The following is a 24,556-nucleotide window of genomic DNA, read 5'->3' on the forward strand; positions in this document are numbered from 1 at the left end:
ACATTTCAATTGCAGCCGCAGTCCTGGACTTCAAGAATACTCTGAAGTTGAAGAATGACATCAAACAAATATATACTTTCGGGGTTGACCTCACGCGTGTACCTCTACAAACACTAAACAAATATTAACCGTGTTCATGTACAAAACGCAGCAATTAAACAAATGTGTGATCCATACTCTTTGGTTCTTTCGGTAAAGTCACGTAGGTATAAAATAAAATAAATTAAATCACGACGTTTTGGGCGCAACGCAAGCGTCCGTCATTAGGTGGGACAACCACAGCAATTAACAATTGCTGAAGTGGGCAAAAGGGCTGCTGTGACAAGAGGCTAATCTCGATTAAATGTGTGATCTTAACGGATAATTACAATACCTTCACAATCATTGACACGACTTTAAATTGTAAAATATATAGAAGGCGACGTTTCGGGACTTGGCCCTTCTTCAGAGCATATAATTCTTCCACAGCACAATTTAGTAGTATATCATGGAGAGCTCACTTGGGATACCGTGATGTCCGACGTCTTGAAGAAAGGACTGAGCACACGGAGACAAGCACGTGCTATATTTAGGGTCATTGCCCAATACGTCGCCTATTGCACATTTTAACTTTGACAGCAGTTTTAACGACAGCGGTGTTAATGACGAATCTGTTGAGGTTTTTGTTCGGTCATTAAAAACGTTCCATGTTTATAGAATTTAATAATAGATGGACCGACTCATGCAGGTTTCTCCTGTGGACGTCAAGGTGCATTGTCCAGGCGAGCAGCGCCACCTTATGGCTTGTGGCATCACCTGCAACACAGCGATGTTGACCCACTGGCATCGTCACATTCGCATTTCTTCAAACACTTCTGGTGACTACTCATCGCCCATTTAATCGTCATCACCATCCACGGTCAATCCACCGCTGGTTACAAAAGGCCTTGGCCAAGAGCCCACCACTTTGCACGATGTTGCGATGTACGAATCCGCCCAGCACCTGGACACGGGATGATTTCATTGCTCGGTCTGAGGTTTCCGAACTCTCAAATTCATCCATTCCTTGGCTGCCACTCTGTCATTATGTTTGACAATCGGTCCTCATCCCTTCTACCCAGGCCCACTTCCTGTTTGAACAGTTTGAATTATGCCGTGAAAATGAGCATGTTCTCTCATCCACGTATTTCTCTTTTGGCCTATTATAGGAGTTCCAAAACTGTAGCCCTACGATTTTGTTTCGGAACCTTTTTGCCATAGAAGGTAATTCGCACGGATTCAAAACTATCTTCTTCAGGCACAGCTCATTTTATGAATGTGTAACAAACAAAGAATCGGTTAAGTATGCAGTGTCCATTACCCAGGTGATATGTTCACAAGTGCACCGATTTAACGATCATTTATATTCCTTGTCAACAACGACTCGGTATCGATTCACCATGAATGTGAGTCGGATTGGCAATGTATGCATACGTGCTCATCAATGGACCAGACTTTTGATATCCTAAGCATTTATAGCCTTCGTGGCATGAATTCTTGCTGATAGAGAAACGTTGTACCAAAGCAAGAGCAACCAGGAATCGATTTTTAAAGGGAGAGTCGTATTGAAGTTAATATAGGAAACAAAAATGCAATGGGAAAACAAAACGTAGAAAACACCGTTAGAATTAGTGGTACATTGGCTAGAAGGCAGTGTTCAATTCATTTAAAATATCAACACAGATTACGGTAAATGCAGTATACAACTATTCTGCCTTGAATAGACTTAAGCAGCCTTCAAACACGTGGTTATTGATGTAGCATAGTACAATATGTATATCATTCACTTGGCATGAGATTTTACAAAAAGGAATGGGCCAACCGTGAACTTTGTGTCCACAGCAAAATCTCTGAAACATGTGGCATGACTGGCGGTTCAAATATTGTATTGATTAGAATTACTTAACTGTTCTGTTACTAGAACATTTCTTACATTGACTTTTCTAGATTTTATAAATTGTTTACTTTTCTATTTGTAGTGCCCTACAGGGTCATCTCCCATCAAAATGAGATGCAAAAGTGTCTGGTTTTATTAAGCGTCTTACATTTTCCGTATTTATTCCATGTTAAGAAATTATACTGCTTACCTTCACTTTTATCCACGTAAATATGAATATGTAAACACGACGATTAAGTACATTATATATGTTGATACAGAGGTTTCCAAACCAATATTGACACTTGATTTAAGCTAGGCGACGCAATGACAAAATTTGAACCCTTCACACAACAGCCAAATTGTCACGTGCACCAGGAAGTAGAAAAATTAACCCGTAAAAACAAAGTTTTTCACTATAAATCCTTTATATGCGTGGCGGCTAGAGTCCTCTCGTCCTCTGGCTTGAGATGGCTGCCACCTATGGGTCAGATGATTGCCTGCCACCATTAAGCAATTGGTAATTAAATATAATTATTTTTTTCCTAAAAAGTGTAAAATTTTGGGAAAAAAAAATTACGAAAATAAATTGTCACGCACAACGAGTCTGTGTGCAAAATGTCAGCTCGATTGGATCACAGGAAGTGGGTTAAAAAACGACCGAAAGATTTGCACGGTCGTAAGCGCGCAAGCAAGCAAACTTAATATAAAGGATTTAAAAAAAGCTCGCAACAAAAATTAAGCACTTGGATTGTTGTGAAAAATGTAGCAATGCGACAAGCCGTGAGAAGGGATGATGCCAATGGGTGAGGAAACCAAAAGTGGGGAAAAGGGGGGGGCACACCCAAAGATCATCACTGTTGAATTAGAGCAATGAAACCAGGCCATCCACAAGCCTTATGTTCCACATTGCAGGAACATAACGGTGATTTTAAAAGGATATTGTATCTGGCAGTGGTTATAACATGGCTGAATGAGCATTCTAGTGAGCCAACAATTTTTGCGTTATCTCTAGAATTAGACAATTAAATATTGTCAGAAAGTGACGTTGCCCACGAACGCTTCCCTGTAAGTGCATGTTGGCTCTGCCCAAGACATGACGTTTAATTAAAAATATCACGCCTCCACTATAAAATGAGACCACTTGAGTAAAGTTGTCAAAAGCCAAGCACAAGTGGAATATACAAAATTAGCTCATCTTATTCTCCCTTTCATGCAACAATGAAGGCGATTCGACAAGATTCGAGGCTTTCGTGACTGTAGGAATTACTCCCGATTCTTTCGGTAAAGTCACGTAGAAATTTAATAGAATACGACATTTTGATTGCAACACATGCAACCATCATCGGGTACAAATGAGGAAACAAACAGTAAACTTGTAAATATAATGCAATACAAAAGTCGGCCAACTCAACAGTCAATGCCCCAACTGGTTGATTATATTCTTCCAAAGATTGCTAAATTTGAGACAAAACAGACACGGAGACAGACAAGCAGAGTCACAAACAGAAGGCACTCTCCATGTCTCTTGAGTCTCTCTGCTTGTTTCGGTCTCCGTGTCTATTTGTCTCTCAAATGTATCAATCTTGGGAAGAATGTAATCAACCAGTTGGGGCGTTGACTGTTGAGTTGGCCGACTGTGTTGTATTGCATTATATTTACAAGTTTACTGTGTTTTCTTATTCATTTGTACCCGATGGTTGCTTGTGTTGCAATCGAAACGTCGTATTCTATTATTTCATTTCTACGTGATTTTACCGAAAGAACCAAAGAGTAATATGCATGTGTCAATTGGCACTCAAATGGTTAAGATACTCAAAATTCATTCATTGTCTGCCTCCACGTGGCAAAAAAAATAACTGCAATAGCTCATCCATATCCCAAATGGAGTAAAATAGTAATGAACGCGATTTAAGTGAAGGTAACTTTCTCACGTTGAAGCCTCATGCAGTCCATAGACCCATTCATGTTTAGGGTCCCTGGATACAGCAGTGATGACAGCTAGACATTGTTACAGCAAAGGCATGAACTCGTGCTGTCCAAGGTCAGTTGAGACAGACCTCGTTCTTGTAAAAAAAATAGGTTAGAATAAAATAGGATATTGTATGTTTTCCCCATATGTACATTTTGAACACGATGCAAGGCTGTCCGGTACAAAAAAAAAAAACTTTTATTTTAAAATTCTCCAATTGTATATTTTAGTTGATGACACGATGTACAAGCATGTATAAAGCACTTGGATTGACTATAACAAATGAATGGGGCACAAAAAACATAAGCAGACCATCATTAAATAAAAATGTTTATTTGCAGAAGCACTTTTTGTAGTTCTTTACAAATATTTCACCTCAATCTTGAGTTCATACATCCAAGTTGGATGTTGCAGTGTTAAACAATCAATTAATTCCAACATTAAGCATAACTGACCAAATAATGCTGCGAACAAAATACCATGGAGAACAGACTGATTTTTGACCAGAGGCCCAGTACAGGAAATAAGACCGCACAGAAATTGCAGTAATTTGTAATTTCCCCACTCCCTCAATTGACCCTACCATAAACATTCCAACCAATACTAAAGCAGAAATCTATTTGATTCCCCCAGTTTTTCCAAGTCCACAGTGGCACTGCTAAAGCTCATCTTTCATTGACAGCTTGGTGGCATGCTTCTCAATGAATTTGCTCAGTGACTCCAGGTCACGTGGACCATCTGCAAACTTTATGGGCCGATCCTTGGCTCCGCTGGGGGCGAAATATATGGTAGGGAAACCCTCTGCTTTGTAGGAATCGTGAGGGATGTCGTTAAGCGTTGCATCCATTTTGGCAATAACAAGCCCTTTGTGACCCTTATACTTCTTCCCTAGATCCTTGTAGATAGGCTCCAAGCTCTTGCAGTGGCCACACCATGGTGCATAGAATTCTACGAGCACATCTTTGCTGTTGTCCAAAACTATCTGCTCAAATGTCCGCCCTACCACCACCTTCACAGGGCCCTTGTTGGACTTGGGTAAGGGTGCAGACTTCACCACTGCCTTCAGCTTGCCTGCGAGCATCATGCAGAACAACAAGACGGTCAAACTAAAGTTAGTGCCACGTGCAATTTAACCCGAGGTTTAGCAGATTTTTTTAAAGCAATGCTAAAACCCAAGAACAAAATGTGCAAATGTAAAAAGTACCTGCACTGCCTCACTCACCTTTCTCAAAGGAGATCACAAAGTCACGCAGTACATCTGCATCAAACTCCTCCGGTGCCATGGCATACTTTTTGCCCGAGGCATCAAGGATTGCAGCATTTACTTCCTCACCACTCTCTGCTAGTCCCAGGTCACTCAGCTCTTTTGAATAGTCCTCTTCACTAGCAATGGCAAAAGTGAATTTGGGAAATTCTTTTGCCACCTCCAACACCTTGGAACGCCAGAACTGTGTGGCTGAATGGTCAAAGAGGCATGGTGAAAGGGGGGGGGGGGAAATCGGAAAGAAAATCCAATGATAACAGTGCAGTGTTAATTCCAGACACAACATTGGTTTTAAAGAAGTCTGCAGTTTCAGAAACTGATATTTCATCTTAGCACAGACCTGTGCGGTAGTCAAAGCTGAAATCCACTCCATAGAAGACAACGACAAGGGGTCGTCTGGAAGCATAACGCTTGGCGTCATTCGAGGGCTTGCGCTGACCCACAAGTGGTACCGAATGCTTTTCCACAAAAGCCTTGAGGTCAGAATCTGTTGAGTCCGCCTATAAAAAAATATATCACATTTTAGTATTGTACAAATTAACCCGTAAAAACAAAGTTTTTCACTATAAATCCTTTATATGCGTGGCGGCAAGAGTCATCTCGTCCTCTTGCTTGAGATGGCTGCCACCTATGGGTCAGATGATTGCCTGCCACCATTAAGCAATTGGTAATTAAATAAAATTTATTTTTTCCTAAAAAGTGTAACATTTTGGAATTTTTTTCACGAAAAGAAATTGTCACGCACAACGAGTCTGTGTGCAAAATGTCAGCTCGATTGGATCACGGGAAGTGGGTTAAAAAACGACCGAAAGATTTGCACAGTCGTAAGCGCGCAAGCAAGCAAGCGAACTTAATATAAAGGATTTAAAAATACAACTTCAGTCTCTCAACCGTATACTGAATATCTGTAGTGTGCAATAATAACCACATGTGGTGCAATTGGTTAAAGAAAAACAGACCTGGATGTCAAATGTGTACTGCTTGGGTTCATATTTGGATTGGAAACGCTCAGGATGCAGCACGACCACCTGCCCATCCACAGCTTTGAGATGGTTTTTAATATTTTCTTCAAATGTGTGGTAAAACTTAAATTCCTCTCTGACATTGTTACCTGCAAAGGGAAGTGTTAAATTTAAGTTGTGAAATTTGCATGCAATCCATTTTCACCAACATATACTGGGTTAGATAACAATCTATACATAATTACAAGTTGCCACAAGCATAAACTGTAAAGCAGGATTCATCTTCTTGGTTCTTTCGGTAAAGTCACGTAGAAGGGAAGTAATAAAATAATAAAAATAAAACATAATATAATAATATAATAAAATAATATAATAAATGTTTTATTTTTATTATTTTATTACTTCCCTTCTACGTGACTTTACCGAAAGAACCAAGAAGATGAATCCCTGCAGTCACGAAAGCTTTAAATCGAAATGTAAAGCAGGACTTTGTTGATTAAACCAAAGATGTTTTTTTCATGCCCTTTAGGATTTCTCATCTTGACAGAATAAGGACTCACCAGTTTCTTGGAAGAGCTGTAAAGCAGCATCCTGCTCATTCTTGAACACACCCAGAATGACCAAATCATCACCGTTTTGGACAAAACCATTCAGCTGTTTCACAGACTTGAGCTCCTGGGAAGCAGGGCCTGCTTGCTCAATCATATGGCTCACGATACCTAGGAACAGGAGAAAGGGACAACTTGGAATCTTTTTTGCGAGTTGGGTGTGATGCTCGAAACAAAAGTAGATTAGCGCAGTTGGCTAGGTACGGTGCAAAATAAGTTCAACATGCATGCATACAGTGATGATTTTACCATACATTTTTAGCCCACAACTAGTTTAAGTTTGACCCCATATGGTCAACTTAGTATGCAAACAAACTTGCAAATTTCTCGGGGATATTCTAATTTCACTGCTTTGTGCGCTTCCATCATTACCATATTGCTCCCGGGGCCCGTTGTAGTCGTACGCTTTGCCCTTCCGGAAGAGCTTGAGCGTGGGGTATCCGCTCACGCCAAACCGTTTTCCTAGCTCGGACTCAACCGTGGCATCCACCTTTGCCAAGGGGATTGGTGGCGTGTTCTTGGAGAGCTCTTGTGCTGCCTTTTCATATTCTGGGGCAAGTTTTTTGCAGTGGCCACACCTGATGGGTATAGACAGAAAATCGTTACTGTTGTTCACGTGAAAACAATAGAGCTGCCATCCTGAGAAATTAAACATTAATTTAATATCCTATATCCCACAATATTAGCTTCTCCAAACATAACATTTCACTGCAAAGCATATTGCTTTATTGACTGGGTTGTAAGTGTACCATCATTTAGTGAGCGAATCACATTATATACGAATATAATTAAAATGTACTACTATGTTAAGTCAACGGCCATGCTTCCATAATAGCAAATTTGCTTGATTTCAAAATCAGATGGCTTATCAACTCTGTTGATATGTTCCCCATTGTTAACGCTTATTTGCACCGAAAGCCACATTCTTACCAGGGGGCATAGAACTCCACCAGGATGATGTCTGCATTGTTCACAATCTCGTCAAAGTTGCTCTCCGTCAGAGTCAGCACAGCCTCAGGGGGTGGTTTCCAGTCAGGCGATGCCACTTCTTTCACCTTCGCAATGATGGCTACAAGAGACAAGTCAAGTGTTACCTAGAAAGCCTCGACAAGGGTCAGATGTTTTACTTACTCAATACTCCAACTTCCATAATACATTGCTTTGCCATTCTCTATCCCCAACTTTCCATTCAAAATATCACTTTAAAAAACTTGCCACGAAAGTTTGATGACGTTACACTTTCAGCATCTCATCGTTCAACGATGGCAGTTTACATGTAAATGAGGCAACATGACCAATCAACAACATAGTTAATAGCATTAGTGCCCCACGTAGCTTCACGAGCACTCACCATCCTGCGTGCGATCCCCGTCGTAGTCTACGGCCTGGCCCTTCTTGAGGATTTTTATGGTGGGGTAGCCACTGACGCTGAAACGCTCTGCCAAGTGCACAGCCACCGTAGCATCCACCTTGGCGACGGGAACGGGGGGATCGTTTTCCGCGAGCGCCTTCGCTATTTTTTCATACTCAGAAGCAAACGACTTGCAATGGCCACACCTGGATGGACATTTTAACATGGCGTGTTACAATTCAGGAGTGTAATACCATCCATACTGCATCAAGCACTGCAGTGATTTTTAACACCTCAACCTCTTTAACCTGGTAGTGGAATGTGCATACTTTGGAATTTTTATGATTACAAGGTTGGATATCTACAACAAATTAATTAAGCTGTGAATACAATAGGTCTTACTTTATTGAGTGTTTATTTATAGTCATGTCTAAAATAAAAATACTATTCAGCTTCAGGAATCCAACTGGTATGCAAAGTTGATAGAATACACATGTCAATGTAATAATACAGATGCATGCATTGAGTACAATGTTGGGGATGCTGACATTTAATGGTGTAACCATTAGGCTTTTAGAGCCAAACAATTAAGATTTCAAGCAGTGGCATACCATGGAGCATAGAATTCCAACAGCACTGTATCTTTGCCAGCAACAAAGAAGTCAAAATTAAGGTCTTTAAGAATCAAGACTCCATTCTCTTCCTTCACTGCAGTCACATCTTCCTCTCCGTCATCATCAGTGTCTCCGTCACCATCTTCATCGGCTTTGGCCGCTTCGTTTACATCATCATCTGTTACCAAGACACAGGAAAATCAAGGACTCGCAAAGCAAATAAATCCAAGCGGCAGCACTTGTGTTCAGTGTCGACATCCTGGTTCCGACCTTCAATGAACGTGGCATTTTAAATGGGTTCTTGTTGTCAAGTGTGAAATCGAAATACAACAATGTACATAATCAGAAGCTGCCGCTGTTCAAACAAACTTTTAAATGCTTACCGCGTTCCTGGCTACTTTAAAATTGACAAAAAAAATCTCTTTAGGAAATACTGGCAACTTTTCAAATTGGATGCACCGATATCTCTATAATAGTTTTTTTGGGTTAGATCGCATAAATATTTGAATTTCTAAGGACTGTAACAACCCCTTACTAGTTGGCTGTGTCGTGTGGTGGCGGGTTTAATGACACGTTTATATATTGACGCGATCTAACCCAAAAAAAACTCTTGTGGATTTAGGTCGCGAAAGTCTACGTGTTAAACCGATATCTCCGTTCATCCATGAAAGTCTCAGTTAAGGACTTTGCTTGGGATGTTTGGCCAATACCTTTAAAAAAAGGGGGGGGGGGAAACATTTGGAGATTACGGAGAATGTGCCCCCAAAAAAGCTCCGTTGACGCAATCCGCAGACGAATACTCCTTACGCAATTACGTGTAACAACACAGCATTGGTAATTACGATGCGTGGAGTCACAATGCGAATGGGCAAGTTGTGAAGTTTGCTGGCATGTCCACGCCCTCCCGTGAGCGCAAGGGGCCAATGGGAGAGTTCCACAGCGGCTGTCGCATCACAGGGAACAACACCGCGCAAGGGATTTCCTGCCCCCCCCACCCCCAGATGATTTAAATATCAGCATTTACTCGGCCCCCCACTCGCACGAGACCACAACAACGTGCTATTTCGCACGCCTGTCGATGTTAGAAAGCCACCGGGAGCAGTGCACGAAACACCTCGTAGATTGAGAATTTCTTTAGGACCTGCTTTGTGTGTAGTTTGTGGACCTTCCCCAGCACCTCCAATTATTAAGCACGTACGGCGCGAAATAAGTTCTTAGATTAATAGCAGCACTGTCACCATCTTCCACTTCTTAAAACCGACGGCAAACAACGAGACACACACAGCAGCAAGGGTTGCTGCCCAAGTTTTGTTTTAGAATGAACTTCAAAACTTTGGAGTCGTTATATAGCCTTGATTAATAGTACTAAAAATTAACAATCACACGGAGCGAGCGTGCGATAGGCCAACCAACCAAGGGGATGTTGTGCCTGGCAAACTGTTCACGGCCACATCCGAACACTCCAAAGCAGCAAAACACGAGGGGGGGGGAGGAGGCCCCACAACAATCCAGTGCCGACTCTCCGATTCTCTTCCCAGCAATGAACTTCGTCAAGTGCGCCCAAAGAGAAACAAAACGCACGCACAGCGCAAACACCACCACCACCTCCACCGTTCGAGCGTCAACTGAACGTGGCTCCTACGGCGTTGCAACAGCCGCTTACCGACACCGAAAGACGTCTTCCCTCCGTCGTGTTATTCGTAAAAATAAAATTTGCCGTACGCAATCACACACACACACCACACACTGGGCCCTGGGTGTAGTAAGGTAAACCCACCGTCTTCAGTTGCCGACACGTGCGGCAGCTGCGTTAGTACAGCCAAGGCCAATAGCAGCGACAGCTTCTTCACCTTCATGGCGCTCAGGTTCAATTGACAAGGGAGATGTGAAAATTTTGTGGGATTCCGTCGACTTCTTGCGCAGATCTTCGACCTCTCCCGCGGAGACCCACGGGGTGCGAAGCGCACCTCAAGACCCGCCTTATATATAGCCGCGCGCTCACCGCCACACCGCACGTCCCTTCGCCGAGACGAAATAGTGCCGGCTAATAGTTTTGTCACGATTCGTCCACCTCACGTGGAGGGGCGTGTGACGCGAGTGAGGCGTCGTGCCCGACAGCGATTGTTGCGATTGCGTGTTTTTGTTGGTGTTGCTTGTTGCTTGTTAGAGGCGCGAAGAGCGTTCTGTTTTAAAGTTGCAAAACGTCCCCGCGGTTAACTCTTCGCGGAGGGATACGGCGTTGAAGTCACGCGCCGGCCAATCACGAGCTGCCAGGTTCGAGCAGCGCACGCGGCGCGTGACGTAACGCGTTTCGTGGGAGGGGCTCGGCGCCCGATCCAGGAATCTAATCTGTAAGATAGAATCGATTACTCCGGCACCGAGACCCAATGAGTTCGCGTGGCCCTGTGAATGGTGGCGATTCATGGGGAAGCAGTGGCCACTGCCGACGAGGCGTGACACCGTGAGACTAACGTCCATGGCAAACTGGACTTCCATGGTGAACTTGACTTCCATGGTGAACTTGACTTCCATGGTGAACTTGACTTCCCTGGTCAACTGGACTTCCCTGGTCAATTGCACTCTCATGGTAAATTTGACTTCCATGGTAAACTCCACTCCCATGGTATACCGGACTTCCATGGTGAACTGGACTTCCGTGGTCAACTGGACTCCCATAGTAAACTGGACTTCCTTGGTCAGCTGGACTCCCATGGTAAATTGGAGTTCCATGGTAAACTGCACTCCCATGGTAAACAGGACTTCCATGGTGAACTGGAATTTCCTGGTCAACTGAACTTCCATGGTAAATTAGACTTCCACGATAAACTGGACTCCCATAGTGAACTGGACTTCCAGGGTGAACTGGAATTCCCTGGTCAATTGCACTCCCATGGTAAATTTGACTTCCATGGTAAACTGCAATCCCATGGTAAAGCGGACTTTCATGGTGAACTGGGATTCCCAAGTCAAATGGACTTCCATGGTGAACTGGACTTCCGTGGTCATGCTGGACTCCCACAGTAAACTGAATTCCCATTATAAATGGGAATTCCCTGGTCAATTGGACTCCCATGGTAAAATGGACTCTCATAGTGAAATGGACTCTCATAGTGAACTGGACTTCCAGGGTGAGCTGGAATTCCCTGGTCAATTGGATTTCCATGGTAAAATTAACTCCCATGGTAAACATGTTAGTTAAGTTATAGGTTTCTAACATTGGAGTCCTCAAAAATCTCCTGGAAGTCTTCAGATAAAATGTATTTCAGTTGCAACATCACATTCACTGCACTATCATCAAAATTAGTTCCTTTCGAAGTGAGTTTTGCAAGCTGTTTTTGGAGGCTAACTTCCCTAATTTAATGAAACAATTTATGTTGCAACGTCTCCATGATAACTTACAAATTCAAACTCATACATTATTTAGCAGAAAACTGGGGATGAGCTAAGAATAATATAAGGTTAATTTTTACATTATCACGTTCCATTTATACAATCCCCACTAATGTCATAAAATAATTTCACTTAATTTGTCACTGGGCCTCAAATTTTTTTTGAGATGCATGCATTTGTTGCATTTGTTCTCTGACCCATACAGTTATTTTTCTGAATATTTCACCATTCGTATCTATGCTTCTTTGAATACTTAAAAATTCTTTTTCCGTGTTTTGTAAGAGTCCATGCTTTCGATCCATGTAATTTTCAGGTAATATGCACTGATTAAAACATTTATTTAGGCAGATATGTTACGCATGATCAAATAAATATTTCCAAAAAGGAGTCCACTCTGCTCTCTATGGCCTCGACGTGTATTTCATCATTTTTATCCCCGTCTGTCTTCATAATTGGCCGAGATATACATCTTCTGTGTTTTCCAGTTATGTCGCTCCAACACTTCTGAACTTTTGCTCAGTTACAAGCGTGAAAATTGGAATGTTCTGCGTGTTGAGTCGGCCTCCACTTTCACATGGCTAACAAGATCCACGGGTGTCGCGTCCATGCTGTGTGGCCATTAGGTTGCAATTAAATGATCGTTAGATTTGCATGTAACTTCCATTAGCATCGCTGGCCATACACCTGCAGTTACCATGCAGTGAACGCGCCTGGTTTTATAAAACAGCATTCTAGACTGACCTCAATGCTGCAGGTTAATTGCTTCTTGATGCCATCATTGCAGAAGCACTGGTAAAGTCTGCATGAGGTAAAATGGGGAAATTAAATTGTAGGCAATTCAGGCATGACTACATGAGCCACTTAGTTGTAGTAATTTGCAGTGTGACCTATACGATCGCATTGCTTCCCTGGATAATCATTACAGCGGTTGAGTGCAGACCTCTCTCTGCCTGACACAATATAACGTTCCATGCAGTTTGAACACACGAGGTCGGATTCTGATCACAACATTCATCCACAATCCCCTGCAACTTCCTCGCGATAATAATGCCTGAACGGAGGCAGATTACAGTTGATGCAACTGTGCTCAGAAATGTGTGTTCACGTACAGCCAGGGATTCATTTCAGCCGGAGGGATTTAGGGCTGCGTTTCGGGAAAATGTATATAATGTAATTGTCCCGCTCCCTGGAGGGTTGGGGGTTGTGGCGGGGTCTGGTGAGGAGTTGGAAGTATTGAAGCCCTGGATACAGCCCTAATTTACAACGGTGTACAAATTAGCAGAGATGACCCAGATTGGGGGTGGTTCAGAGCTGTGTCAAGATGGCTGTTGGGAAAGGTGGTTTGGGGTCACGGGAGGCATTACTCAAGATCAGACTTACTGGAATTATTTACGGAATAATGAAACCCACATTGGTCCCACAACCACCACCGGAGGGCGTTTCTGTGTACGTGTGCAATGGGTGTTGACAAACCCAGCGTTGAGCACATCTTTAGACCAATCACCCCATGCCACCTCTTATCTGTGTTTGCTCTGCATAGGTTTACCCGAGTAATGCATATTTGTTCTCGTGCGGTACAGTACTTGGACGAACGAGCTGGAGTCCCGAGCGTGATTTCTCTACCAGACGTTGACAACAGTGAAAGTAATGTGGGAACCACTCACAGAACTAATACATTTATAAATTCCATCAAGGTCCTTAAGATCTTCCGATCTGCAACTGCTCAGCACTCCCATGTCTAGGTTGTGCTGTTTTGGTGAACGGGTTTTTGTTAGCGTGGCACCCAGGCTATGGAACGCCCTGCCAATTCAAAGCAGGCAATCAGAGTCGATAGCGATATTTAAGTCTGCGTTGAAACCCCATCTCTTTAAACTGGCATTCCCTCTTTAGTTTGGTCGGTTTCCCTGGTTGTTTTTGTTTTCTACTTTTCATCCATTGCGCATTGGGATCCTAGGATCGTATGCGCATTATAAATTCCAATCAGTATTATCAAGCAGAGCAAAGAGTACGGTGTTGGTTCTGTCTGTGCAACAACATTCAATGTTTATCCAAAAAACTACGCTGAGTCGTAGAACTCTATTTTCAGGAGGGTCTTGCATTAAGTTTTTACTTTTTTAACATGTTTCGGCCAATTTATGAGTGTTTGTACATGCGAGAGGAACACTCTATCCGCATAAAGATGGCAAAAGATGGCGATTAGTCCACTTGCTGTACTGCCTTCTCCTTGCGAGCCAGGGTATGGCACTTCAACACCCATGGGAAAGTTGTTGCACAACATTTGTGCTATCCATCAACCCTCGCCTCCACAGCGCTGGATTATAGGCGTTATCTAACGCTGTTAGTGGCACTCGCGAGCCTAGGTCCTATTTTAGGTAAAGCTATGTGTTCGTGCAATGAATATATGGGGTTACTCTTTGGTTCTTTCGGTAAAGTCACGTAGAAAGAAAATACATTAAATAATATAGTACATTATGGGGTGCAGGAAAGTATGTAAAGTAAGCCGAGGGGTGGTAAAACCGCAGCATGTGGATTATGTGAACGGGAGAATTGGTCGTCAGATGACGTGGGAAAGCCTCACGTGATAAAGTCGCTGCATGTAAAATGTCAATCGCAGCCAATATCTATCTGTGCTGTTAGCATACCGATTCTTTGGGTCTTTCGGTAAAGTCACGTAGGTAGGTTCAAAGAAAATAACAAAAAAAACTACGATGTTTCGATCGCAACGTGACTTTACCAAAAGACCCAAAGAATATGAATTCCTGCAGTCAAGTGTTAGCATACCTGTTAACCCCTTATCAGTGCCGACGTTACCACAGACCAACTCAGATTTGATTGGTCACCCCGTGCCCTTATAAATCTCAACGTTCATCCTCCAAAGTCCCACCATAAGGGAGAAACACATAGACATTTTTGCCCGTATTGAAACGGCTGTACGTCGTATGGACCTGAAAACTCAATTTCTTGCGTGTACCCAAGTGACACACGTTGCAAACACACTGCGCCAAATGTACAGTCGTTTAAATGTAGTCACCGCAATGTATGAGAATAGGTTTTCCCCTTTTTTCTGGCAACAAACAGGTGTTAAGATGTTAAAATCACCAAACTTAAATCTTTTTACAAGGAATCATGTCTGCATTGACCACAATACTTGTGGTCAGAATGCAAACAAAAAACACACTCTGATAATATATGCATTGTCTTGATTGGTCCACAACAGAGACAGCTTTTTTTTTAGTCCAGTCTCAAAAAGGTGTTAGACCAGAGGACGCCAAGAGAAGCACACCAAAAAAATGCATATATTATCCTAAGTATGTTTTTTGTTTGCATTCTGACCACAAGTAGTGTGGTCAATGCAGACATGATTCCTTGTAAAAGGTTTAAGTTTGGTGTTCTAGCATCTTAACACCTATTTGTTGCCAGAAAAAAAGGGGAAAACCTATTCTTATATTTTGGTACTGGCAAAGGAGGTCGCATGATCACCGCAATGTAGTTGAGAAACGCATCTGTTCAGGTTTACTTGAATATTTAGCTGCGTTGAGATGGAATTACCACTGCAATTCATAGGTGGCGCTCTTGTCTAACATCGCAGAGAGCTAGATTACAGCCGAGTCGAGCACGGACCAGAGTCGCAAACGGGTTTTGATTCCTTACCCGTACCCGGCCGCACCAGGGTCGCAAACGGGTACCCGTTGTAGGAGAAAACACGTATTAAAAAGGAGGCGTTGGAAAGCTGAACTTTAGCATAAAATTAACTTGAAAATCTTCAACGTCTAATTAAAACTGCAGATGTTCAGAATATTATATTGAAATTATCTTATAATGATAACATGTTATAAGTAATTATAACTATAAAAAATACTTGAAACTTTGTAGTGCAACGAAGCAATCACATATTCATTCCACAGAATGAAAAGCCCTGGTAGAATCATTAAAATTAAAATGTTTAATAACAATCATTCAAATAATTTTAAAAATGTCTGCTTCTCCATTCTCGCATGGAGAAGCAAAATGCTCCTTCATGGAAAAAATAAAAGGTGACCTTAGTAAATTAAAATAATGAAATAGTTAATAGTGAAAATTAATCAAAATTAGTGTTGTTATAACAACGCTATTGCTGACATGTATTTAAAGTTGCGCTTTTGATGTGACGTCACATTTCTCAAACCCTCCCTCCCCCCTAGGTGCGTGACGTCATTTATGGGCGGCCCCAAGGCCAAATTCGTTTTTTTCGGTAAAGTCACTTTACCGAAACAACCTAAGAATATGAATCCTTGCAGTCACGAAAGCTTCAAATCTAGAAACGGCAGTCATCGTTGTTGGGCACATCAATGTGCGGAATTCTGCATTCCGGATAACACATCAGGAGTGTACCTGTTCCGTATATCGAGGGATGCGACATTAAATCCCAACGACCAAAGCAAACAACCTGTCATGTGCCAGACATGTATTTCACTACATGAAATGATGTTCACGTGTGTGCATGTATAAACCATAGGCATGGTAACAACAGTCCACAACTTGAAATCGTAGGGGATTTTTGTTTGGTTAACTTAAGCACATGAATTAAGCGCTTGACTGGTAAAGAACTTATCAATGGAAATAAGCCCCTTGGGGCAATCAAGAGAACATCATTCACAATTAGTGTAGTAACAGCAGAGCTTTCCATCCTGCACGGTTGAGTCAAGACCACAAATCGCACAAACACACGCCGCTGGAATGCGGCAAAAGGAGCAGCCGAAAATCGCTGCAGACTTCGGAATCATTGTTTAGTTAACTAATTAATTGCCCGCTTATTTAATTGTAATTACATTTCATTGCAATTTTATTTTGCAAGTGTATTGTGTGCACAACATACGTAACCCAGTGTTTACGCTTTTTAAGTGGTTATGCTTAAGGAGCAAATGTGGTGGGTTTAAACGTGTTACCATTCATCGTTCACAATGCACTCGGGCATTGCACTGGGTGTGTCGCCACCTTGAGCAAATGTCACGTACTGCAAGTGCACTGCTTTATATTATCCGTTTGTTCTTTGAAAAAGGGCCGTAGCGCAGAACGTCGCCTAGAATATAATTGTTTTCCTCTTTAAACAATGCTATTGACGAACGTGTTGAGGTTTTCTTTCATATTACACCATCAGCCATGGTCAATCCACTGCTGAATTAAGGGCTCACATAAGCCCATCGCCAACTCCCGAAATCCAGTGACGTGACCAAGCACATCCAGCGCGGACCTTAGAGGCCGTCCATAAATGACGTCACGCGATTTTGGACGATTTTTGACCCCCTCCCCCTCGTCACACGGCGTCATAAAAAGTCAGAACCCCTCCTCAAATATGACGTCACAAAGCTCTGCCCCCCCCCCTCCCAAAAAAAAACATGCTTCAAATCGCATTAAACAATCGTCATTGTAGTGCGTATTTAATGTGGCGCTACACTCTGATGTTGTAGGAGCAAACATGTATTAAAAAGTTTATTTAATTAAGTAGAATGTTTTGTCTATATTTATTTAAAGTTGTGCATTTTGATGTGACGTCACATTTCTCAAACCCCCCCCCCCCCTCGTCACACATCGTCACAAATGTATGACCCCCCCCTCCCCCCAGGTGCGTGATGTCATTTATGGACGGCCCATTACCACCAACAAACACGAGCCGATTCCATCGATCATCTGATTGGACGGACTCCCGGATGTCACCGTGGATGATGTCATCGGGATTTGAAGTGACTCAGGACAGGGGGGGGTGGGTGTGGTGTCAGGCTCGGCTACGATCTGGGGACCCTACTTCACGAGCTGGCGAAAACCACGTGGGCAATGCACTCACTGCCTCACATGCAGGTGACCACAGCAAGCCACTCGAGTTGCATAGCACGGGAACTCGACGAAACAATCTTGGAGGAGTATCGACCAAAGTGCTGTATAGTTCGTGTGTTTTAACCTACGAACACTCGGAGTATGAAGAACCATTAATTCATAATAGAGGTTTTTTTGGGTTAGATCGCGTAAATATATCAATGTGTCGTTAAACCCGTCACCACGCAACACAGCCAATTAGTAAGATTTGTAAATAAAACATGCGAATTCGTTACAAGTACAGCACACCGGTGTGTTGGAGAGTAAACCCACAACATTTACAATTGGAGTACGACGTTTCGCCAGTAATTACAACTAGCGTCATCAGGCGACAGCCAGATTTGTGAAGAAACCCTCCGGTTTCGTTCTTAGAGGGATAGATGTAATGTCGTCACTTGTGAGCCAGTCAGGTGCGAAGTCCAGAGGGGGGCGTTATGTATGCAATGGATATCCATTACCGGTTGGTTGAATTGTCCAATAACACCTGAATATATGCAGAACTGTAGAGCTTGGAGGAGAATTTGGCGTCGGCTCACCGCGTGGTTGCTGCTTCCCGCTTAGCTGTGGTTCTTTCGAGAGCTTCTGTGGCGTTCTCTCTCTCTGTAAGCGAATGCTGCGCACGTTATAAGTACATTTAACACGCTTATTTAAACGTAGCTAAGTGCGTGAACTATGAGCGTGATTTATAATTACAGTAATCGTTCAAATGAGCATTGCTTCTTTGGAATGCACGCTTAATGTGTCAACACCGAAACTGCTTGGAGCACAACATTATTAAAGGCTAACAACCTTAAACATTGACGGTCGCACCACACTCATACATAGACCGTAAATAATTAACGCGATTATACATTGCTGCGCTACGTGCAGCCACACTAATTACTCTAGGCTAACTAACCCCGCATTTAAATCGTAATCACTATTAACCAAGCACTGATGTGTTTAACAACAAAAAATGACTGTACACAGCGAGACCCTTTTTAAATCCTTTATATTGAGTTCACTTGCGTGCTTGCATGCTTACGACCGTGAAAATCTTTCGGTCGTTTTTTAACCCACTTCCCGTGATCCAATCGAGCTGACATTTTGCACACAGACTCGTTGTGCGTGACAATTATTTTTTGTGAAAATTTTTTTCCCAAATTTTACACTGTTTAGGGAAAAAAAAAATATTTAATTACCAATTGCTTAATGGTGGCAGACAATCATCTGACCCATAGGTGGCAGCCATCTCAAGCCAGAGGACGAGAGGACTTTATCCGCCCCGATGCCACGCATATAAAGGATTTATAGTGAAAAACTTTGTTTTTACGGGTTAATTTTTTAACGTTTGAGTTTGTACGGTTGTCTTATCACAACTTATCAGCGTGGCGAGGCCGGCCCGAAGGGTGCATGCATACGCTTGAGTGCCGGGCGCCGTGCGTGCGTGAGTGAATGAGTGAGGAGTGTGAGCGAGTTGAAGTTGCATGCGAACCTTGGATGCGCAAGAGGTTACGTGTTCGGCAAGGCCGTAGCCATGGAGGCAACATTGGGGGGAGCCAAATCTTCAAGGGGGTCCGGGGGTCCCCCCCCAGAAAAAAAATCTAAATTTGAAAACGAATTTCCTGACATGTCATGCCTAAAATATAAAAAAATTCACTAACACACAGGATGGACTTTTTTTTTTACAATAATGTCTAATAGTGTATTGTGTTACATTGCTCTGTTTTTTTCTTTTTTACCTTTTCTTGTTTCATTGTATGTAATGGCATAGATTAGGGATTAATAAAGTACAACCATAACCATAATAATATAAACAGAAATCTATTTAATGGCAATATATTCGGGGGGACATTTTGAGCATATTTGAATATTGGGGGGGGGGATGTGTCCCCCCCAATATCTATTACAATTACGACCTTGGTGTTCGGTATGTGCACGGGATGCCGGGGAGGTACAGAAGGGTGGCCCCGGGATGTGCTGGGATGTACAGGGAGTTTCTCAAGACAGTACGTGCACAGGGTGGTGCAAGCCTGTGCAGTAACTTCGGTGTACAGAGCGAGGTACTGGATCCAAGTGCCGTACTGGGAGTGGGGTGACAGAGAGGCGCTTCATGCTCCCTTGGATATTGCGCAGAGGGGTGCAGGAAAGAGGTACTGAGTCGGCCTTGGGAAGACGATTACAATGTAGTGGTGCGTGACTATCTGGGGAGGCAAAGTGGATATAGCCGTGCAGGTATCTGTGAAGTAGTTGAGAAGCGCTGTGTGTAGAGGGTGCAGGGGAATGAGCTACTGAGAGGTGCCAGGGTACGCGCCTAGGGGGCCGTCCATAAATGACGTCACGCACCTAGGGGGGGTGGTCAGACATTTGTGACGATGTGTGACGAGGGGGGGGGGGTTGAGAAATGTGACGTCACATCAAAATGCGCAACTTTAAATAAATATAGACAACACGTTCTACTTAATTAAATAGACTTTTTGATAAATGTTTTATCCTACAACATCAGAGTGCAGCGGCACATTAAATAGCACTACAATGACAGTAGTTTAAAGCGATTTGAAGCATGTTTAATTTGGGGGGGCGGGCAGAGCTTTGTGACGTCTAATTTGAGGTGGGGTTTGACTTTTTGTGACGCCGTGTGACGAAGTGGTGGTGGTGGGGGGGGTCAAAAATCGTCCAAAATCGCGTGACCTCATTTATGCACGGCCCCAAAGTGACCGACTGGGAGACGCAGGCGAGCTGGTGGGAGGACGTGCTGGAGGTGGTGGTACCCGGTGATCATCGGCTGCGTGGGTGTGCTCCGGGCGGTGCCAGGGAGTTGCCAGGCTACGTGTCCGCAAAATGCGCAGGCGGCGGCGGGGTGGGGGGTAAGAGGAGGGTGCCGGGAGGCGGCTGGGAGCCCGGGGTGGGTGGGGCGAGTGGGGCGCGGGGCTGGGTGCGAAGCGCAGACCCCGTGGCCTCCTCCTCCCCCCTCCCCACCCCCCAAACGGGGGCAGGCGACACGGGAGCCTTTGAGTTTCGCGGATCAGACACAAACAGCCCCTTTGGGGATTCCGAGCGATTTTCCGCCTACGACGGGGATTTAGTTTCCTTTCTTCGCGCTTCAGAACGCGGGACGAGACCGCGGGGAAAACAAAAAGTACAGTGCCACATTGCGCACGATGCCGAGGGTTTAGTGGAACTTCTCTGCTCGCTTTCGCAAACAACTGAACGAGTGGTCTTTCGAAGCTGTTGGTTCAACCCCGACGACGACGCATTCCTTTGTTGCTGCGCGCGAGTCGTCGTGGGGTGCCCGTGCCCGGCGTGGGGAGGCTGCGGGTGACGCAGAGTTTATTCCTGCCCGCTGGTCCTTCTCCTCCTCCTCTCTGCAGGTGTTGCCTGCTGCTTCTGTCTGCTGCTGTTGGATGTCCTGCACCTTCTTGAAGTTGTTGCCGATACTGCCGCCGACGAGGGCAGAATTTCTACCGCCACTGCCGGCCAACCACAACACCACCACGACGACCACCACCACGACCACCACCACGACCCGCTAGCAGCTCCCGTCGTGTCGCCACGCTCCGAGCTGCCCGCCCGTCCATCAGCCCTGTCTGCCAGCAGTCTCCCGTGCCCTCGTTCGGAAACGACACCGCCGCACTGTCTCTTGCACCACCACTGGGTTGAGTGAAAGAAAGAGTAGGGGGGTGTTTGTGAGAGCGGAAGAATAGGAAGACGCGGAGACATTCGCGCGCGCGTGTGTGCGTGCGCGTCTCCCTCTCCTCCTCCTCTTCTACCACCCCCAACTCCACCCTCTGCAAACGACGCTATGCTCAAGTTCCTGCGCCGCACGTTCGGGAGACGTTCGCGCCGCTCGCCGCCCGTGGTGGAGCGCGACTCGCAGCGCGCCCAGGTGCACATCCCCGCCGCCGCAGGAGCCGGCCGCTCCTCCACGCTCACCTGCCGGGTGGCGCTTCTCGACGGCGGCGACGTCAGCGTGGACCTGAGCGTGAGTGCGGTGGTGGTGGTGGCGGTGGTGGCGGTGGTGGATGTGGTGGCGGTGGTGGTGGCGGTGGTGGATGTGGTGGTGGCGGTGGTGGATGTGGTGGTGGCGGTGGTGGATGTGGTGGTGGATGTGGTGGCGGTGGTGGTGGCGACATCCCCGCCGCGGACGGGTGGGGATTCCGCGCGCTGGTAGATCGAGAGGGCACAGGATGGGGGGGGCAGAGAGGGCACGGGGGGGGCAGAGAGGGCACGGGGGGGGCAGAGAGGGCACGGGGGGGGCAGAGAGGGCACGGGATGGGGGGGCAGAGAGGGCACGGGATGGGGGGGGCAGAGAGGGCACGGGGGGGGGGGGCAGAGAGGGCACGGGGGGGGGGCAGAGAGGGCACGGGATGGGGGGGGGGCAGAGAAGGCACGGGGGGGGCAGAGAGGGCACGGGGGGGGCAGAGAGGGCACGGGATGGGGGGGGGGCAGAGAGGGCACGGGGGGGGGCAGAGAGGGCACGGGATGGGAGGGGGGCAGAGAGGGCACGGGATGGGGGGGGGCAGAGAGGGCACGGGGGGGGGCAGAGAGGGCACGGGATGGGTGGGGGGGCAGAGAGGGCACGGGATGGGTGGGGGGGCAGAGAGGACACGGGATGGGTGGGGGGGGGTCCGGGAAGCTTTCAAAGAAGAAGAGGAGACATTTGGGGGGCTGGGGGGTGGTTGTGTTTTTTGAGCAAAATAGTTTGAGGGAGCCGCATCACACGCAGAGCTACTTGTGCGCAAACACAGCACGTGTAGAGCGGACGAGAAGCGCATTCTTAAGTTAACGAAATAGATGATGGCATAAACTGCGTCTAATTAATCCTCCCCTCCCACCCCTTTAGTTATTCTTTAACAATACAGTTTGATTGTACATTCTGCGGTCACTAAGACATTCCAGAGTGACCCATTGCCTGCCATATTTATTAAATTATCTTTACGTAAAATTACGTTTAAGATTTAAGTCATAAAAAAACTGCCATAGAACCGCAAGTGGAAGCCAAAGAGCTGCTGCAAGTTGACGACCCCTGATCTCTAGAGAGCCTCACCTCTTGTCAAAGTTGTGTGCCCAAAAACAGCGGGTTCGGAGCGCAAGTTCGCTCCCTCCCTGCCTCCCTTCGTCCGTTCCATTCCCCCACCCGTCTAGAGGTCGCTGGTTCGACCTCCCGTGGCGGCAACTGAACCAATGAGCAACTCTCTTAATTCGTCCTCCACCGCCAGACTTTCCACTTAAGAAGTATAAATCGATACACCGCGAGCAGGTCACGTGCGGTAGGGTAAAGTGTGGGTAGGCTCACGTGTATGTATGTTGCCTTCTTTCGCACCGTACGTCGCCAACCGGAGGCGCGCGGGAAGGACATCTGTCCAGCGTGAAAGAGTAGGCCAAGTACGCTCTAAAGGTGATCTACAGAGCTCCGTCTAGTGGAGGCCCTTTCACGAGCAGTGGTGCGAACAAGACATTGCAGGGCTGCGCCTTCAGCTTTTTACCACATTCCATGGCGGGTGCTTTGAGCCATGACTTGGCGAGGTGCTTTCCTCAACGGTGTTTTTTGAGGTGACGTCTAAATATACAGTTTCATCTCGTATCGAGGGCTCATTTCAATTTTGTAGACACCTTAGCCATCAATGGGCATCCAGAACCGGACCCAAACCATAGACACCTGGGACCGGAACACGAACCCTAAGTCCACCCTGGGACCTGAGCTGAAACATTAACACCATAACCCTGCATAGGAAAACAAAACGGGGGTAATAAAACAAACCGTAACATCCACATGGTCACCTGCGCCCCTTACCATATCCCCAACCACATAAGGGTACGATACTGGCACACAAAATTCAAACCCTCACGTTCACGTCGAAATCCTGCAATGAATTCTGGACCCAAACCTGCACAATCACCTGTACCAGATGTGATACAAGGGCACATACACATACACAGGGGCACCTCGTATGTGTATACCATGTGAATCACTGCGGCATGTGTCAGTGTGTGGGTTACTACATGTATGATTGTTAATGCTTTGTAGTATATTCTGGGAGTGGTGGAGAGTTGATTTCAAGAGGCCTTTGAAAAGTTTACTTTGGTCGGTACCTCTTATGTGGACTCGGCCTACAGTAATACCTGGTGGAGTATTGTGAACATCAGTAGGGAGACAAAGGCAGCCCAACGTCTAGAAATACTTGGCTCCTGTATGGCTAAACACGGGGGGTATGTGCCTTCATACGGTATACTATACAAAGGTTACGTTTTACAGCCCAAGATGTAACAAATCGTGATGTGATGGAATTATGATATGATGCCCTGAGACAGGAATGTCTTCTGGTCAAGAAGTAAACTTGGTTAATTTCCAACCTCGTTATTAAAAGAGACCACAGATGGAATGTAGTCGCTGACTCATTGTAATTTACGCCCTGCTGATAATCTTATGCTGGCGTATGGCAGGATTATGTATATGGAAAGCTACATTTAAATATTGAGGTTTTTGAGCCATATATATAACAGCTTCTGGTGTGGTTTCGTTGATTCACTCGAGGTTTCCTGTAAAGTATCACTGATAATGAAGATATATATTCTGCTCGCATATTAACCACGTCTCTAACTTGTATCACATCTACCACCTTTTTCTTTCTCAGTGACCCCATACACCGCTTTGAGCCTTGACTGTATTTC

At 45.1% G+C, this 24,556-nt stretch overlaps 2 protein-coding genes across 2 annotated transcripts in view; one reads left to right on the forward strand and one right to left on the reverse strand.

Annotated features, from left to right (window-relative positions):
* Window positions 1–4,183: 4,183 nt before the first annotated feature.
* On the reverse strand, window positions 4,184–10,874 carry PDIA4 (protein disulfide isomerase family A member 4). The gene is made up of 10 exons (XM_078607945.1): window positions 10,443–10,874; window positions 8,663–8,843; window positions 8,052–8,257; window positions 7,631–7,769; window positions 7,073–7,278; window positions 6,653–6,811; window positions 6,090–6,241; window positions 5,471–5,630; window positions 5,089–5,322; window positions 4,184–4,937 (listed from the first exon to the last, which is right to left on the reverse strand). The coding sequence occupies exons 1-10, from the start codon at window positions 10,519–10,521 to the stop codon at window positions 4,525–4,527; spliced, it is 1,929 nt and encodes a 642-aa protein (XP_078464071.1). The 5' UTR covers window positions 10,522–10,874; the 3' UTR covers window positions 4,184–4,524.
* Window positions 10,875–20,585: 9,711 nt separating this feature from the next.
* The window catches only part of LOC144728474 (band 4.1-like protein 5), a 44,168-nt gene continuing 40,197 nt past the window's right edge, over window positions 20,586–24,556 (forward strand). Inside the window, exon 1 of the mRNA XM_078607959.1 lies at window positions 20,586–21,866. Within this exon, the coding sequence (XP_078464085.1) occupies window positions 21,687–21,866 (180 nt within the window). The 5' untranslated portion in view covers window positions 20,586–21,686. The remainder of the gene's footprint in view (window positions 21,867–24,556) is intronic.

The sequence above is a fragment of the Lampetra planeri genome, chromosome 2 (genome assembly GCF_965212315.1).
Source record: "Lampetra planeri chromosome 2, kcLamPlan1.2.h2, whole genome shotgun sequence".
NCBI classification, from domain to species: domain Eukaryota; kingdom Metazoa; phylum Chordata; class Hyperoartia; order Petromyzontiformes; family Petromyzontidae; genus Lampetra; species Lampetra planeri.

What these genes read in the sequence shown, in the direction of transcription:
- PDIA4 (XM_078607945.1), bottom strand. Translation starts at nt 10,521, where the DNA reads ATGAAGGTGAAGAAGCTGTCGCTGCTATTGGCCTTGGCTGTACTAACG. An exon ending in TTGGAATTCTATGCTCCATG is followed by an intron (nt 8,258 to 8,662) that starts GTATGCCACTGC and finishes ATGTCCATCCAG; the next exon opens with GTGTGGCCATTGCAAGTCGT. An exon ending in TGTGATCTCCTTTGAGAAAG is followed by an intron (nt 4,938 to 5,088) that starts GTGAGTGAGGCA and finishes TGATGCTCGCAG; the next exon opens with GCAAGCTGAAGGCAGTGGTG.